General features: G+C 38.0%; 4 protein-coding genes across 4 annotated transcripts; 2 read left to right on the forward strand and 2 right to left on the reverse strand.

Moving 5' to 3' along the window:
• Window positions 1-961: 961 nt before the first annotated feature.
• Window positions 962-3,520, reverse strand: diabloa (diablo, IAP-binding mitochondrial protein a). The gene is made up of 6 exons (XM_030777839.1): window positions 3,195-3,520; window positions 2,947-3,073; window positions 2,678-2,803; window positions 2,249-2,359; window positions 1,974-2,070; window positions 962-1,781 (listed from the first exon to the last, which is right to left on the reverse strand). The coding sequence occupies exons 1-6, from the start codon at window positions 3,320-3,322 to the stop codon at window positions 1,579-1,581; spliced, it is 792 nt and encodes a 263-aa protein (XP_030633699.1). The 5' UTR covers window positions 3,323-3,520; the 3' UTR covers window positions 962-1,578.
• A 1,838-nt stretch (window positions 3,521-5,358) lies between these two features.
• Window positions 5,359-6,315, reverse strand: LOC115815082 (odorant receptor 131-2-like). The gene has a single exon (XM_030778049.1). It carries the CDS (start codon window positions 6,313-6,315, stop codon window positions 5,359-5,361), a length of 957 nt encoding a protein of 318 aa, XP_030633909.1.
• Window positions 6,316-9,010: 2,695 nt separating this feature from the next.
• On the forward strand, window positions 9,011-9,961 carry LOC115815083 (odorant receptor 131-2-like). Its single transcript, XM_030778050.1, has one exon. The coding sequence runs from the start codon at window positions 9,011-9,013 to the stop codon at window positions 9,959-9,961; it is 951 nt and encodes a 316-aa protein (XP_030633910.1).
• Window positions 9,962-14,562: 4,601 nt separating this feature from the next.
• Window positions 14,563-15,576, forward strand: or95a1 (odorant receptor, family 95, subfamily A, member 1). The gene has a single exon (XM_030777813.1). It carries the CDS (start codon window positions 14,574-14,576, stop codon window positions 15,528-15,530), a length of 957 nt encoding a protein of 318 aa, XP_030633673.1. The 5' UTR covers window positions 14,563-14,573; the 3' UTR covers window positions 15,531-15,576.
• Window positions 15,577-16,023: the final 447 nt, after the last annotated feature.

Consider the following 16,023-nt stretch of genomic DNA (forward strand, 5'->3'; position numbering starts at 1 on the left):
CCTATTCAAATGTATGAGCATATAAGAATGATATCAAGAAGGGGTGATGAAAAGTTGAGTGAATATAATCAAGTTGTTTTATAGTGCTCTTTGAGTCAGATGAGACTAAAAGCATTCCAGTCAATTATGGCATGGAAATATGAAAAAGTCTGTGATTGTACAACATGAACAAGACTGGAAATGTTTACTCATGCATATAAAAGATATAAAAAGTTGTTTCCCTTGGCATAAATAGTACTGATTAGAAGTTATTACAGAAACCACAAAAACACAAACAATTTAAACCTTGCCTCATTGAAAATCTGTCACTAACTACATTATATCTCTGGTTTGTGGACTGAGTTTATACAACAGTTTCCCAAGAAATTGTATGGTAAGCTTTTTCCTGCACAGCTACTGTTCCAAAACATGACATCAGTGCACACCCACAATGCAATTTACTGCCAACCACATCACTGAGCAAAGCTAAAGCAAACATTTGCACACCAAGGTGGTACAAGAGACATTACTTCTCCATCATTCTAAACCACCCTGTAATAGTGTACTGATTAATTATAATAAGAAAATTTAAGCAAGCCAAATTAATGTGCTTTGCTTCACTTGGGTGTGGAGCAGAATGAAAGCCTTTCCTTAATCAAAAAATAAAATGATCCTAATGAGATTTTTAGTCATTTAACGGACATTACAATGTTAAAACTAGCGCAATGTCCAAAATGCAAAACAAAAATTATTTTGTAAAACATTAGATTATTAATGTGTTATGTATTAATAAATGCAATATACTGAATAGGTTCAAAGTGGCTTGCTATTCTGTGAAGTGGTAATGGCTTCTCCATAAAAAAATGATCTCTATAGGGTACAGTAATGTCTTTCAGATGCTCTTTTAATTGTATTTATCATGTCTAATGAGATACCTTGAACCTGCAGTTGTAAAAGTAAATACGATATGAGGCAAGACATGTAGAAAAATATTCTTTATTTAATATGATAAAAAATTATTCATGCATTTATGATATTTAACACAGTCACACAGTAACTTGAACAAGAGAAATTGACAAAGAAAACATGCTGTCACTTTCTGGCAGGTCATCCAGTTTTTTGTACATCTGTGATGCAAGCATTATCTGTAAATACAATACTTATTTACTTACCAGCAGAAATAAGATTTAAAGACACTACCATCATATAGGCTGATTTTCTGTCATAGTTATCACATAAATATGGATTTTTTTTTTTTTTTAACTTTAAGGCTGTAAGATCCTAAGGGGATTTCAAAGATTTACCAAATCAAAATGAATGTTAAATATAATTCCTTGGTCAGGAATATGTACACAAACTTTCAAAACTACAAAAGAAAATCTTTCCTTTACAACCCAGGATCAAAACAGATCAAAACATTAACCGGATGTTTTCATGCATGACCGCAGAGTGGAACACTACATTACATTTCAAAAAAGACCCGCCATATCCTACAGATCAGGAACGTCCCTGGCACATTCAATCTCATTTACTTCTTTGAGGACTCGGTCTGATTCTCTGAAGCTTTTCCTATAACGTGGGGGGGGGGGGGGGGGAGGCTTAGTCTTCTCTTAAGTAGGCCTCGGGAATATCGTCTGCGGTTATGTCGACGGTGGAGGCGTATTCTGCCATCCTCTGGATCTCCTCGGCTTTGGTCTCGGCGAGTTTCCTCTCCGCGTCTTTTACAAGTTGCTTTGCCTCCTCCACGTGAGCCTGGGCCACTTGGAGGTTTGTCTTTATCGATGTGAATGCATGTTCTGCTCCTGCAAATGATGACCAGGTTGTCAGTTCAAACTGATCTTTTTTTTTTTTTTATTTATTACTCACTAAATCCAATATCAGCCATTTTCTTGCAAATGTTGCAGCAATTCACATATTTTGGACTGTAATTAGTACAGTATCAAATGAATTTAGATCTTTATAGTCCTTTGGGATCAAACACAATGAATACATACCTGCACTGTAAGCTGCTTCAGCTGAACGCTCACAGACAGTGATGGCATTCATCCAGTTTAACTCAAAACGATTGCATTCATCCAGCCTATCACCCACCTGACAACAGATTAAAAAATAATAACAATAAAAACCATGGCTCAATTAATAATGCTTTGGGTTTTCATGACAGGTTTATGACACATATGCTAATATACTTTTCATTTTTGAGAAATGTAATGTAATTGATTTAAGCATAACAATTGATGCCCACAATAAAACTGCCACTTGCATTTACCTCTGCACGCTGGCCAATGATCACTTGCCAAATACTGTCTTCTTCAGCTGGAGTCAGTTTTCCAATTGAGCCCAAATAACGCTTCTGGAGAGCAATAAGTGTGTGCAGAGCCTATAGAGACAGAATATGGTTTGTTACAATAAACATCAGCTGAACGACAATAAAAAAAGAAACGCAGGGCAAATCATCAGAAACAAGCAGCTGCTCACAATCAATCTGTGGCCAGTGGGTTAATCATACTGAACATATCAACTTAGGCCAGTCTAATGTTGAAACTGGCTAACTGCTCACAGTGATGAATGAGCAGGTTCTGTGATAACTACTGATGTCCAAAAACACATCTAAAACTGGTCACTGATTAGAGCTGCAAGTCATGACAGTGATGACACTGATTATTTCAAAATACGGGATAGATTAATGACTACGTACTTTGGCATACTGTGTGAGGGCATCCACAAGAGCCAGCGTGGTCTGGGAGAGGAAAGTGTTGGCGCTGTCTGTAACCAAGCAGGACGCTCTCCGAATCAAGGATTCATGGGAGAGGTTTTCCACTGGCTAGGAGAGAGGAAGTAGAGTCATTAAGCAGGCCTAATTCTCATGAGAGAACTATTAATGTCGTTGTTCTTGTTGTAACGAGGGTCACGTCACCGGGAAGAAACAGACGGCCTATATCTGTAACATGGAATCATGAGGCTTACCTGCGTGAGAGGCACAGAACATAGAGCACTGCCAACGCTCAGCGACACTATTCTCGTCCTGGCGGTTTCGGGAACGCGAAGCAGCTGCTTAGTCGATTTTCTATTGCAGAGCACACTGGCCGTGTTTCTGTGGGTTAAAAGAGCAACGAAACGATGACATTGCATGCTTAGAGCAGGCTCATGTGGAATACGTACAGACAATATTGTTTAACATCTGAAACTTTCAAAATAATGTATGACTAACGTACCTCAGTAAACTTAAGTACGCAACTCCACGCCGTAGTGCAGCCATGTTTGAGCGGAGAAGGAGGAAGTCGGTCCGACTCTGTAGGAAGCCCCCACTTACGCACAAACTGCAATGTCTAAAGGCTTGCATGGTCAGACGAGTGCTGTGTGGTCTGTTCGAATGAATCTGCGCGTCGTTGATTTTTCTCAGTATTTAAAAAGGCTCTGATCAATGTTGAAATAAAAATTTTGATCAGTGTTAAAATTTCTTCTTGCCTGAAATATTAAGCTATCTCGAGTTCATATAATCACAGGTTGTCCTGACTGATCCAAGTTGGAACTGTATGAATTTTTACACATAGGTGGGCTTTTTATACAGCTGCCCAACATCGACCTCTGTCCTGCACAAACAACTGGTCCATGTACTCAAAACCCTAATCGGCGAATCGTTCATTTAAGTTCAAGGCGAGGTGTACTCTGACGTGCAACTATACCCTACGTCAGCAGAGAAAAGTTGGTAACAAATGGTAAACACGTCCTATTTGGAACGCAAACACATGTCGGCCGTTGCGGGTTGGCAACCTCACATCAGTCTAACCAGGCCTTGCAATATACACTAAGACTAACTTTAAAAAGGTATCTATAAGGACACAAAGCGAAAAAAAAAAAATTAAGAATTAAGAAGCTAAAGTAAAAGACAGAGCAAACTGTTCTGTTGTTTCGACAGACGAAACACTAAACGATTTCAGTAGATAACTTTGATGTCTGCATACAACAAGTAAGTTTTTTTTAATGGTATAGTTTCATATTAAAACTTCTGCTGTAAAATGCACATAAATGTAATAAATTCTGTAAAAAATATTAATAATAATTTTTTTCCTTCAAATGTGTGTTTAAATAGCCAGATAATACTCTGTAATTCATGTAGATTTATCTGACGTCTTGGCCTTTGCTTGTATCTAACTGCTCTGTAACTAAGGGTCTTTGGGACACAACTTCTGTAGTTTGCTTCTTTATTGGCCCTTCTAAACATGTTCAGAAAGAAGTTTCATTTTGTTAGTCTTGTGGTATGCTCTCCAAAGATTAATCAAGCAATCTTACAACAGAAGTGGTATTAGCAATTTATTTCACCTGAAATCAGGAATCATTTTGGAAAAAAAATGCCTTTCATCAGGACACTTGAAACATTTTCTCTATGGTTTTTTAAAATAATTTATAGTATGGTTATTAATTGAAAATTAAATCATAGGATTACAAGTAATAATGCACACAAACTTTCCTTAGAAAGCAATAGAAATAACAGAATAAATCTCAGTTATGTACATTTCTAACAAACATATTTTAATAAATCATTTTAATATTTCCTGCCATATCTGTATGCTATTTCATAACAGAACTTTCAAATAAAGCAACTCAGACTGTAACACGAAGCCTGGCCAAGTCCGGCCGTAGGCTAAATGTCACACTGGTAGTTATGTGTGAAAGCAAGCAGTGTGCAGATAAACAACAAGGCCAAAGCTTAAGTACACAGAAAATCTCTGAGCAACATGGTTTAGCTCCAGCTTGAACAGTGTCACACACGCATGCCTGACCATGGCTGCTCATACATTAGGTTTGTTTATAGTAGCAGACCAGTTTGTTCAAGACACACTGACTTGTTGCTGCTTTCAGTTCACTCTTGTCAATTCAGACATTCCATCTATGCACATTATTTTGATTCTCAATATATATATATATATAAACACACATATGTAAATGCTGTTAGCAAATTAAAACTGCATGTTACTAGAGTAGATTAATACAAAAAGTTCCTTTGACCCTAGCAGTAGTTTAGAAACATTAGTAAACAGAGAAGAGGCAACATTTACTGTCCTGACTTATGCGTACAGAATGTACCAGGCTTCAGGGGTATTTAACTTTCTGCATAGACCCACACTCTCTCCCCACCAATACGTGCAATGATTTTGTTTTTCACTGTAATCAGTGTAAGTGTGAGTCCATTGTTCATCACACTTTATCTCTCTCTTATCACTTGTTTTATTGACTTGTTGATTTGAATACTTTTTGAACATCCTGCAGAACATTTGTTCTGAGTTGCAATAAAGATTTACTCTTTACTCTTCTGCTTCTTAATCCAAATCTGGGCCAACTTCCTCTGATTGCATGTCTGTTTTTGGCTGCTTACTTTTACGTTTCTGAGGATATCTGAGTCATTTTACATCTGGTGTGGTAAACCATTGCTGCATAAAATTTCTCATCTCTCAGGCCATAAATGAGTGGACTCACTGCCCTAGAGATGATGTTGAACACAAGTACATTGCAAAAGCGAACTGTCAAGTATAACTGAAAATCAATCTCTATAACAAAGGCCTCGATATAGGGGCATATAATCTCTATGGTGCACAAGAAAAGCTGAAGGAGATGCAGTAAAAGTGTTCGTTGTCCTTTTGATGCTGACTTTTTGTTGTCACTAGAAGCAGCCTGTGCAGCCAGAACAATCATCACATAACAAAAAATTTCTACCAAAAAAATGCACAAAAATGAACAGATGTAAAAAGCACCCCTCATGAAGCGATGCCATCTTACTGGAGTCATTATTTCATAGTGACAGTGGGTGAGCTGAACCAGGTAACCCTGCGACACCGTGGCAACGAGGATGAAAAGGTCCACAAATGGCTTTAAGGAGCTTATGATCAAAATCACAAGGATCAAAATCATCGTCCTGCCGGTGGTAGAAATAGCATCATGTCTGAGTGGCATGCAGATGGCCACATAACGCTCCACACACATAGCAGTGATAGTTAGTGGTGTGCAGTTTGTGACCATCTCCATCATCATGCACAGAGGGATACAAAACCCCATTGGCATCAGTGTAAGATTGTATGAGAGAATCACAACAAAGTCTGTCAGCAGAAGGAAAATCAAATCCATCACGAGCGTCTGACCAAACAGTATGTACCGTGTCTCTGTTCGGAACGCTTCTTTCCTGGAGAAGGTAAAGATCATGAGGACATTAACATAAATGAAAGGCCACACAAAAATCTGAATCAGAGCCATGGAGAGGGTCCTTCTCACTGGGTCAGCACTAACCAACTGCATCTGATAGTCACTGCTGTTCTCAGTATGGCTGCTATTACCCTCCATGATGCCTGAACCTACCCGAAATTCAGAACAGGAATATGCACAAGAGAAAATTATGAAATAGAAACCACATAAATATGAAATGCATGTTATATGATAGGTATATAATCAAATATAAATTATTTGCCATAATGGTTCAGATATACCTAACACCTAACCAACCTGCGAGCAGTCTATTAGTATGCTTCAATCGTTAATATGTTAATGCGGAACTATCCATGAAAGGTTACCTTTAGTATATGCTGTACATGCTCGTGATGAGAAAAAAGTCTCGAGAAATTCTTGGTCAGAAACATTTATAGTATGTTTTAGGAGGCTGCTTTGAATAATAAGGTGATGAAAAAGTCCAGACTGGGAGTTGGGGTGGAGACAGGGGACTTTGCATAAACTTTAATTATGTCATGATTTGCAGTTGGTTTTTTTTTTAAATGTACATCAAGGGCCTGGACACAAAGGCACTATTGTGGTTAATCTTGTGGTCAATTCACAGGATTAAAAATCTTTAAAAATGTATCTCCACAACTCTTTGAAGGCCATTTCACCACTTTGGATGACTAAAGGCAAGTCTAAATTTCATCCCTCTGGTCATTTATGGTTAAAGAAGGTAGTTTGTTCAGTGTCTTAAACAAAAGTCTTTTGGAATTCAGTCAGTCATTTAGTGGAGTTTTCTGTTATAACGAAGTGTATGGTAATATTTGCATGTCAATTTTAGAGGTCATCATATCCTCAAGAACAACAGTGGATGGAGGTGAATAATCCAATAATCAAAGGCCAAAAGTACAGGACCAACCAATCTATAATTAGCCCAAATTCCATCCAAAGCCAGGTCACTTTTTCTGGGTCAGGCCACCATCAAAAATGTACATCACTACATTTGTAGCTGTAGTGTTAAAAATACATTTGGGTTTTGGTGGTGAGGCCTGTTTAAAGCTCAAAGGTCAAGTAATTAGGACAATATACAACATACATTTGATTTATGTTCTTCATCAACCTAATCAGGAAAGACACTAGGATGACAGTGTAATACTTTATGCAGCCATTAATCCTCACTGATGTTTTTTTACACTTCAGTAAATTTCACAAACAAATAACACATCTAATTAAGTCCTAGACTAAGGGCCAGGCATTAATAATGTAAGAGGTTTGAATTTTTCTCATTAGAACTAATTAGTCACACAGGAGCTAAGGCGACTCTGAGGGAACTGTTAACAGGACATTCAGTAGAGACTCTCTTACACAAACAACTGTAGAGGTCATCATTAGCTGTCTTACTTAATGTACTTAATTAACTTAAGGTATTCCATTGTCCTGTATGTTAACACTGACCATTAGCTGCAGTTTCTGGCCTCATACCGCAAAGTCTTAGGCACTGACACTTGAACAGCCGCATACCTCTTGAAAGCAATAAACTCAACTGATATAATGTTAACTGTTTGGACATTTAAATCGAATTTTTAAGACCTTTGTAGTGCTTGCAGTATCCAATGTTGCTGAGCAATAGTGTTGTCCACAGTGCTACTGGACAACCTGTTATGCAATGTGTATATAGAAACCAGGGCTAAACTAATTCAAAGGGAGAGTCTACTTCGTGGCACTATTTTTTTTTCAGAGAACAACACTTTTTAAATATTCTCCTTCAATAGGTTTCTTTGCAGTTTTTGTGTAGTGACAGACTGCATGTGTCTTTGCCTGGAATCTGCAGATACCACTGCGTGTATGATTGTCGTGAAGACTTAAAGATTGCTTCCTGCACTGCTCCCATGTTTTGAGTTGAGAGAGGCAAGTTACGTCAGCCATGAGCAGAGTTAGAACACTCTCTATCTTCAGCCACATAAAGAGATAACACTGTATTCTGGTGCTTTTCTGATTAAGAGTCAGAGTAAGTGCGTATTACTCGTGGCTGACGTTACATCACTTCCTGGAGGCTTAGCCTGCAACCTTAACATATTCCTAAAAACATGTACAGACAAAAACTACACTATTATTGTGGCAAGGCCTCTGAGACCATTAAAATGATGAACGTCTGTGCAGTACAGCAGGCTGGCTTTGAGACAGACAACTCTCAAAATTAGATGTCTCATTTACTGTGAGCTGAAACCTTTTACAAAGAAACTCAAAACAGAATCAGGTTTGACAACAATAATTAAGACAAGAGCATGTATTTCCACTTTGTAATTTCTTTAGCACCCGCATATAACATGTGTTTAAGAAGTCCAGATTTCTGCATTTAAAACAAGGTTTTGCATGGGAAAGTAGTAACAAGATTATAGGTAATGACAAAACCACTAACTAAATGTGTTTATCCAGTACTAAGATGCTGTTTTACATATGTTAAAAACATGCACAAACACAGTACACAAATCCATCTTGAACTTATTACTGATCTGAATGTGCTAGTGTAAAAACATAGCCTAAAGGTAAATATGACATTCCCTAGAGAATTTGTCCCAAAGTTCAAAAGACTATAAAAATGTCATGCGCTACATTCTTCTGTCAGACATGTGTTTGAAATCCTACTCGGTGGACCTTAAAAATATAATGCAATGCTTGGCAGGAGGAGAGTATTGAGACTCTTGACTTTCAGACACAGAGTTTATTGAGCATGGAAACACCATTAAATTGTTTTCTTTTTTCCTCAATAATTTTGTTTTGGTAACTCCATAGGTACTAACTGCTACTGCATCGTACTGTGTGCACCATGACTGTGAACAACACGTCAATGAATGCAGGTCTGAACAGCAGTCCTTCACTTCGAGCGATCAACGAGAGAGTCATCATTGTAGAAGTGTTAATTGCTGTCTTTCTTTATACTGACACCTTACTAATCTTCACTTTCTTCCAAAAGGACTACTTTCGCACAAACACGCGCTACATCTTTTTTGTCCACACTCTGCTTTGCGACTGGCTCTTTCTGTTCGTGACAAATATCCTGTTGCTCTTGAGCTATTTTGTGCTGCCCATGCCTGCTTGGATATGTGTTATCATTTGTGTGCTTATGGGCGTTTTGACCTTTGCCACCCCGCTCACGCTGACAGCCATGTGTCTGGAGCGATATGTGGCCATCTGCATGCCGCTGCGTCACGCCGACATATACACCATACGCAGGTCCTTTCACTGTCTTCTCGTCGTCCACAGTTTAAGCTGCATCCAGTCCATCGTCATCATATCTATCTTCTTTGCCTCTGTCTCTCTTAGCTTCTACACGCAGAACAAAATTTGCCAAGTGGAGATGCTCATTGTTCACAAGTGGCAGAGTCTTTTACGATCAGTCATTTCTCAGCTGTACTTTCTGATCATGTCCTGTACTATACTCTTCACATATGTCAAAATAATGGCTGCGGCGAAAGAGGCATCATCAGATAAGAAATCAACCTCTAAAGGCCGCAAAACGGTCATTCTTCACGCCGCACAGCTGCTGCTCTGTTTGATTCAGCTCTGGTGTCCGTTCATAGAGGGAACTGTGATGGATATTGACTTCAGAATGTTCATAGATTTGAGATACTTTGATTACATTGTCTTTATTCTTGCCCCGCGATGCCTTTGTCCACTTGTTTATGGGTTAAGGGACGACAAGTTTTACATGGCTTTGAAATATCATGCATTGTGTGGATTGAACAAGAAAATATCCCCGAAATTTGTTGATATCTAAAGTCTGCATTTAAATGACCAGTACTTGGTAAAAGAAGACATGTTTTGTGTATTTGAATTTTTTTTTTTTTTTTTTTGAAATACTGATAAACTCCTTCAATGCTTTCAATGATCCTACTGATTTATAGAGAGATATCTTAACTTTTGACTTTGGTGACATAACCCTAGTGCTTGATCCATTATAATAATCTAACTAATATCTGCATGGCTCCAGGACTGATATTTTTTACAAGGATAGTAATGATATATGGGACTATATGGGATATATGGATATATACAGGACTGAAAATCATACAAGCCCTTGTATGTGTATATGTTTTTACATGCTTAAAACTAATATACACCACACCACCTTGAGCAACGTACGGAGCTTTTAATATTTTAACATTTTAATAAAAAAATGTGCTGTACCTGGTGAAATGGTCTGTATGTTAAATCTGTCTGTCTCATGGTATTCATGTGTAATCTGTTCCCCTGATGTGCCAAAAACAACAACAAGTTGCCTCTGTATGTATGTTTTGTCTCATGAAAATTAAAATGTCTAAATGCAAAAGAAAGTTTTGCAGGTTTGTCCTCTAATATTACACAAAACATCATGCAGTCATAGCAAAGCAATCCACCCTATGGGACTTTGCTTCACACTCAACCTTACAAAGTCAGTTTGTCATACATTGCTCCAAAGTTTTAGGCATCCTTGAAATAACTGGCATGAGTTCAGTAGAGGAATGTATTAAAACATTACATTTGTCTGAAAACATTGTTTTAACGTCATTGCAATACACATATTTGTCTGGTTTCTGAGATAAAGAACAGCATGAGTATCAGTAAGGATACACTTACTACAAAATTACTGTCATTATTCTTTCAGTCGATATCTTGAAACAACCATGTGAAAATGATAAGAATAATTAGAGGATCTGAATAATGGACAAGAGCTATGAACGAGCGATAGATACATATATAAAAAGGCTGGGCATGGATATTGTATATAGATACATAAATACAACAGTTTTTAAGATAACTCTTTTACAGAAGCTGTATTCCACTACTTTACTTGTGTAACTTATTTCTGATTGCCTCTACTTTTCTCAAGGTTTTTCTTTTCTTTTCTTTTTTTTTTTTTTGGAGAAAGTTTTACATTTGACTCCACAGTATATTGTGTTACATTGTGATAATCTTTTTGCAGAGTCTAAGAAACGCTGAGGAGTCAAAAGTACGATAAAAGACACGAAACAAAAGTAAGAGCTAAATGAATTACTGAGGTACAGAATGAGAACTGTGAAAATGTACTTATATAATGAAGTAAAGAGTCCTGTATTTAATTATTTATACTCAGTGTCCAATGCAAAAAAGTTGTATGGATTTAAATTCAAGTATCATTACTGTAGATATTTCTGGAGATTTTGGCAAATGCGCTGATTTAAAGGTGTTGCTACACCTTTAAATCTCTTATGAGCCTTTACTTGCTCTGTCCAGAATAACACTTACACTGCTGAACCAGCAGATGTCCCCATATCATGTACTGAGTGGGTGGCTGTCAATTTTTAGGACCTCCTTGACCGGAGGATATGAGGCCCATCTTGTTTATTTTTTAGATGATACAGACAGAGATGATCAAAGTTCAAATAATGAAAAAATTACACTGCTCTTCCCAAATAGCACCAAGCTCTTTTTCCAAATGGTGCAGTCAGAGATTCAGCACTGTAAGATCAGTAACGCAGACCGACATGAAACTCCATTCCCTGCTTTCTTTGACTTTTTTTCTGACCTTTGCATCAGTGAAACTGTTCAACATGACAAAAACTTGGCGTTCAGACATTGCGAGGGAAAGTCTTTAATGAAATAAAATGTAACTGACACCCGCTGGGTGGAGGGGTTAATTGATCCATTATGTTTCCATGACAGCAAGTAACAGTGATCTCATAAGAATCAACTTACTCCAGACTTCAATATGGTTAAAATTAAAATTCAAAAGTTTGATTTTTCCACCATATTTGACAAAGTACTTAGACACGCCAGAAAATTTTTAAAAAAGCACTTCATGTTTTCATACACACGCAAGCCTTATCCAGTCTCTCTTCCAGGGCGAGCCCTGATTAGTCAATGTTTAGTCACCATAAAACTGAAGAAATAAAATGTAGAGTTAAAACACAGAATAATGCAGAGAGAATTGTATGATGTCTTGGAAATGTGGCCTCAATTTAAAGCATGACACTAGGATCAAAATGACAGGCGGGCGAGGGGGAAGGAGACAGAGGATTATACTGTAGCATTCACACAATGCTGCAGCAGTGTGTTGTGCGCTTATCTTTCACACAGTAACATCAGGGACAAAGTTACTAACATAAACTCTTCCTCACCTTATCTTAAGATACACACAGTCTGACACACACACACACACACACACGCCTGAACCTACTTGGAACTCGCCTTGTCCCAACTGACAGTCCACAGTATGAATTTTGACTGACATCAATGGGTTCAATTTTTTTTTTCTTAGTGTTTTGGTCCCAACAATCTGTGGAGTTATTGGCTGTCGTTTAGCACTTTAAGCATGTTAAATGTGGATTTCAGAGAAAGTCTTTAGTTTAGTACACAGATATCAGTTCCTTTATAATGTGTTTGAAACACTTTCAACAATATTTTTGCTCCTGTTAGAGTTTTTATGCTGTGAAATTTTGTCAGTTTGAATGAAAAAAATCTTTAAAAAAAAAAAACTGATTATGATTGAACAAACCAAATTAACGTTAACTTTAATGTAAGATATTAACTAATAAAATACAGAATGTTGTGTTTGTCTATTTAAGCCAGGAATTTATAGTTCAGCTCAACTTTAGCTTGTGTGCATGTGTTCCTTGTATTTCTTTGCTTTTTGCATCATCATCATCATCATCATCATCATCATCACTATTATAATCATCATCATTATCATCATCATAAAACACCAGTGTTCTGAGTTCACTGTGCAGGGGCAATCTAGAAATTTTTTGTTGACACAGACGGACTCAACACAAGAGTCTGCTGTCCTCATCAGTGACGCATGACTGAGTGTTGGCTCAGTGGCAAATGTATTCTCATATGCCACAATGCCAAAGTAACCTTGTTTGCCACCTATACACGCAAACAACACTTAGGTAGAACTCTGGGGGGATTAGGTTAATAATTAATCGATCTGTTAATGAGTGAACAGGGGAAAAACACAAACTCTTTAACTGTACTCCTGGGAGAGTGTGGTCAACACACCTCTATTAGGTGACTTCCTTTTGAGTTAAACTGCACTTTTTTATAACAATAATGTGTAAACATTCCCATTTTGTGCCATCAGCTAAATGGACAAATATAATCCTCAACATAACACCTTGTTGCACTTCTTGCCCTTTTAATATCTTTATTCCTCCATACAGTATCTTCCATAAAGCTGAATTAATCAGTCGCTGGCTGTTGCACAACTTTTATTTAAATGTCTAAAGTAAATTACATATTTTAAAATTAATACATTAACAATGAATGCTTGAATTTTTTTTTTTTTTGGATTAATCTTACAGTCTGTGATAAGACTAAAGCCCTGACACAGTGTAGTTCCATTCTAACCTTTTCAGTAAATACAGGGGTCAAAGCTGGCAAAATGTGGGCTCTATCAGTGTCAGGTCATTCAAGATGACTGGATAGTCTGCAGGGGTTATGACTGGGCCAGACTCGTTTGATCTTTTGTGACTGTTTTGTATTAATAACTAAGTCCAAATGTATATTTGAAAATATTTCATATTCAGTATTTGACAAATCTAATTATAACTAACTAATTACATTTTATCGTGTGTATAGACACATAAAAATCGATAAATACGTGTGTGTGCACAATATGAAGCCACACTGTTTCCAGATATGATTAGAGCTGCCAGAAATGAACAGAATGTGATGTATTTACGTGACGTTATGCTGAAAATCAGATTGGAAATTCCAGTTGGTTTAAATTTGAGGAGGTTCAATACCATTGTGGGACACATTCTTGGCACAAACAAAAGACATCTGTACAAGCAAATAAAACATGTAATGAAGTCCCATCTCTCTGGACTTTGTTAGAAAGCTTTCCAAACACAAAGTGTGTGTGTTTTGGAACAAGAGCAATTACCCACCACTTTATTAACTATTAAAATGATGCATCTTGACAATGGCATGAAATTAATCCATCCCTGGAGAAATCTGTGCTGCAGGAAATATGTTTGGATTAATAACGTTAATCTTTGCCTCAGCATTGGAGAAAAAAACATATAAAAGTAGTCCACTCATCCCAGACAATCCCTCAATTCCTTCTCTAGCTGATGCTTGGTGGTAAGCTACAGAATGATCAGTGGTTCACTGTTTCAGTTAGCCATTTACTTCAATGACATTTTAACAGACTTAATCACTGGACTGTATATGAACTGAGTGCTTGATCTAAATACTTATGTAATTTCCATACAAATTTTAAATGTCACAATAATGTGAATCCACAATCCTTTTTCAGAGAGTTCAATATAAAAAACGAACTGTGTGCATCATCATCCAATGATTTGACTTTTTTTTTTATTTGGACTAGCAGAGATTATTTGTGGCTTTCCGAAACACATGACATTATGCAAAACTTGACCGAGTACACAGCCAATATAACTACTACCAACGGGAACCTCACCATCATCCTGAAGGTATGTGTGGTCACTCCATTCTTCTGCATTTTCATGTACTTTATTCTCTTGATGCTCCACACATTTGGCTCCCATAGGCAGTTTTTTGACAGCACGCGCTACATCCTCTTTGCCTACATGTTGATCAACGACACCCTGCAAGTTCTCTCGTCCGTGTTGCTCTTCCTGTTTGTCATGGCCAACTTGCAATTTCCTATTGTCTATTGTGCTCCTCTGCTCTTTGTGTCCACTGCCACCTTCCTGAACACCCCACTCATTCTGGCCACCATGTCTCTGGAACGTTACGTTGCCATCTTCTACCCGCTGCATCGTCCCGCGGCCTGGAGGGTCGATCGGATCTGGATCATCATCGTCACCCTGTGGATAATCAGCTGTATCTTACCTATGGTTGACTTCATACTGCTGAGGCCGAAACCTGGGGTGGACGTCCGGACTACGCCCGTGCCGTGTAAAACGTTTGTCTTAAATGCAACACCTATTCAGACACTATTCAAAGTGTCCCTGAACGGGCTCTTCTTTGCTACCGTGGCCATCATCATCCTCTTCACGTACATTCGCATCCTGCTGGAGACGCGGAAGATGCGACAGGACAGGACGTCTGTGGTAAAGGCTCTGAACACGGTGCTCCTTCATGGCTTTCAGCTGTTGCTCAGCATGATGGCCTTCACCTTCCCAATCACAGAAAACCTTATCGTTCTTCACATCAGTTGGCTGCAGGAACACATTTCTTTCTTCAACTATTTTTGCTTTGGCATGCTTCCTCGTTTTCTCAGTCCCCTTATCTACGGTTTGAGGGATGAAAGCCTGAGGTTCTTCATGAGGAAAGCAATGCCCTGCAGCTCAGCCCAGGTGAACCCTGTGGCAAGAGCCAAACCACTCACAAATTAAGCTTGCAGAATCCAGGGTTTGCTTATATCATTTATAAGCAATGTTTGGAAAACAACGTTTTAATATTAAATTCTGTTTTACCGTCATTAGAGTACGAATAATTGAATTTTTTATCACTGTTGACCTGATCTGACCTAGAGTATTGTCCTGAAGTTGCCTCCTACTAATGTTAAAGTAATGATTTTGTTACCTTTCTTCGGGTGAACTCCATTCATTTTAACTGAGATAAAATGTTGAGTCTTGCTCAGTCACACAACCGCAAGCTTTTTGACCTGATAAAGACGTTTTCGCTTCATTCATTACTTTGTGGCAGTGCTGCCCCCTGTCAGTGAGTAAATACCACTGAGCTTCAAATTATTGCCAAAAATGTCAGTCGGCTACTTTTTCTGTAAGCGAAGCGAATCTACAACACAGAGGCCGACAAAAATGTAACCGGAACACGTGGCGCAGATGTCCCTCGCGCTGTGCGGGCAACATTACTGAGACAGTACGC

Source organism: Chanos chanos, chromosome 6, assembly GCF_902362185.1.
Source record: "Chanos chanos chromosome 6, fChaCha1.1, whole genome shotgun sequence".
In the NCBI taxonomy this organism is placed as follows: Eukaryota; Metazoa; Chordata; class Actinopteri; order Gonorynchiformes; family Chanidae; genus Chanos; species Chanos chanos.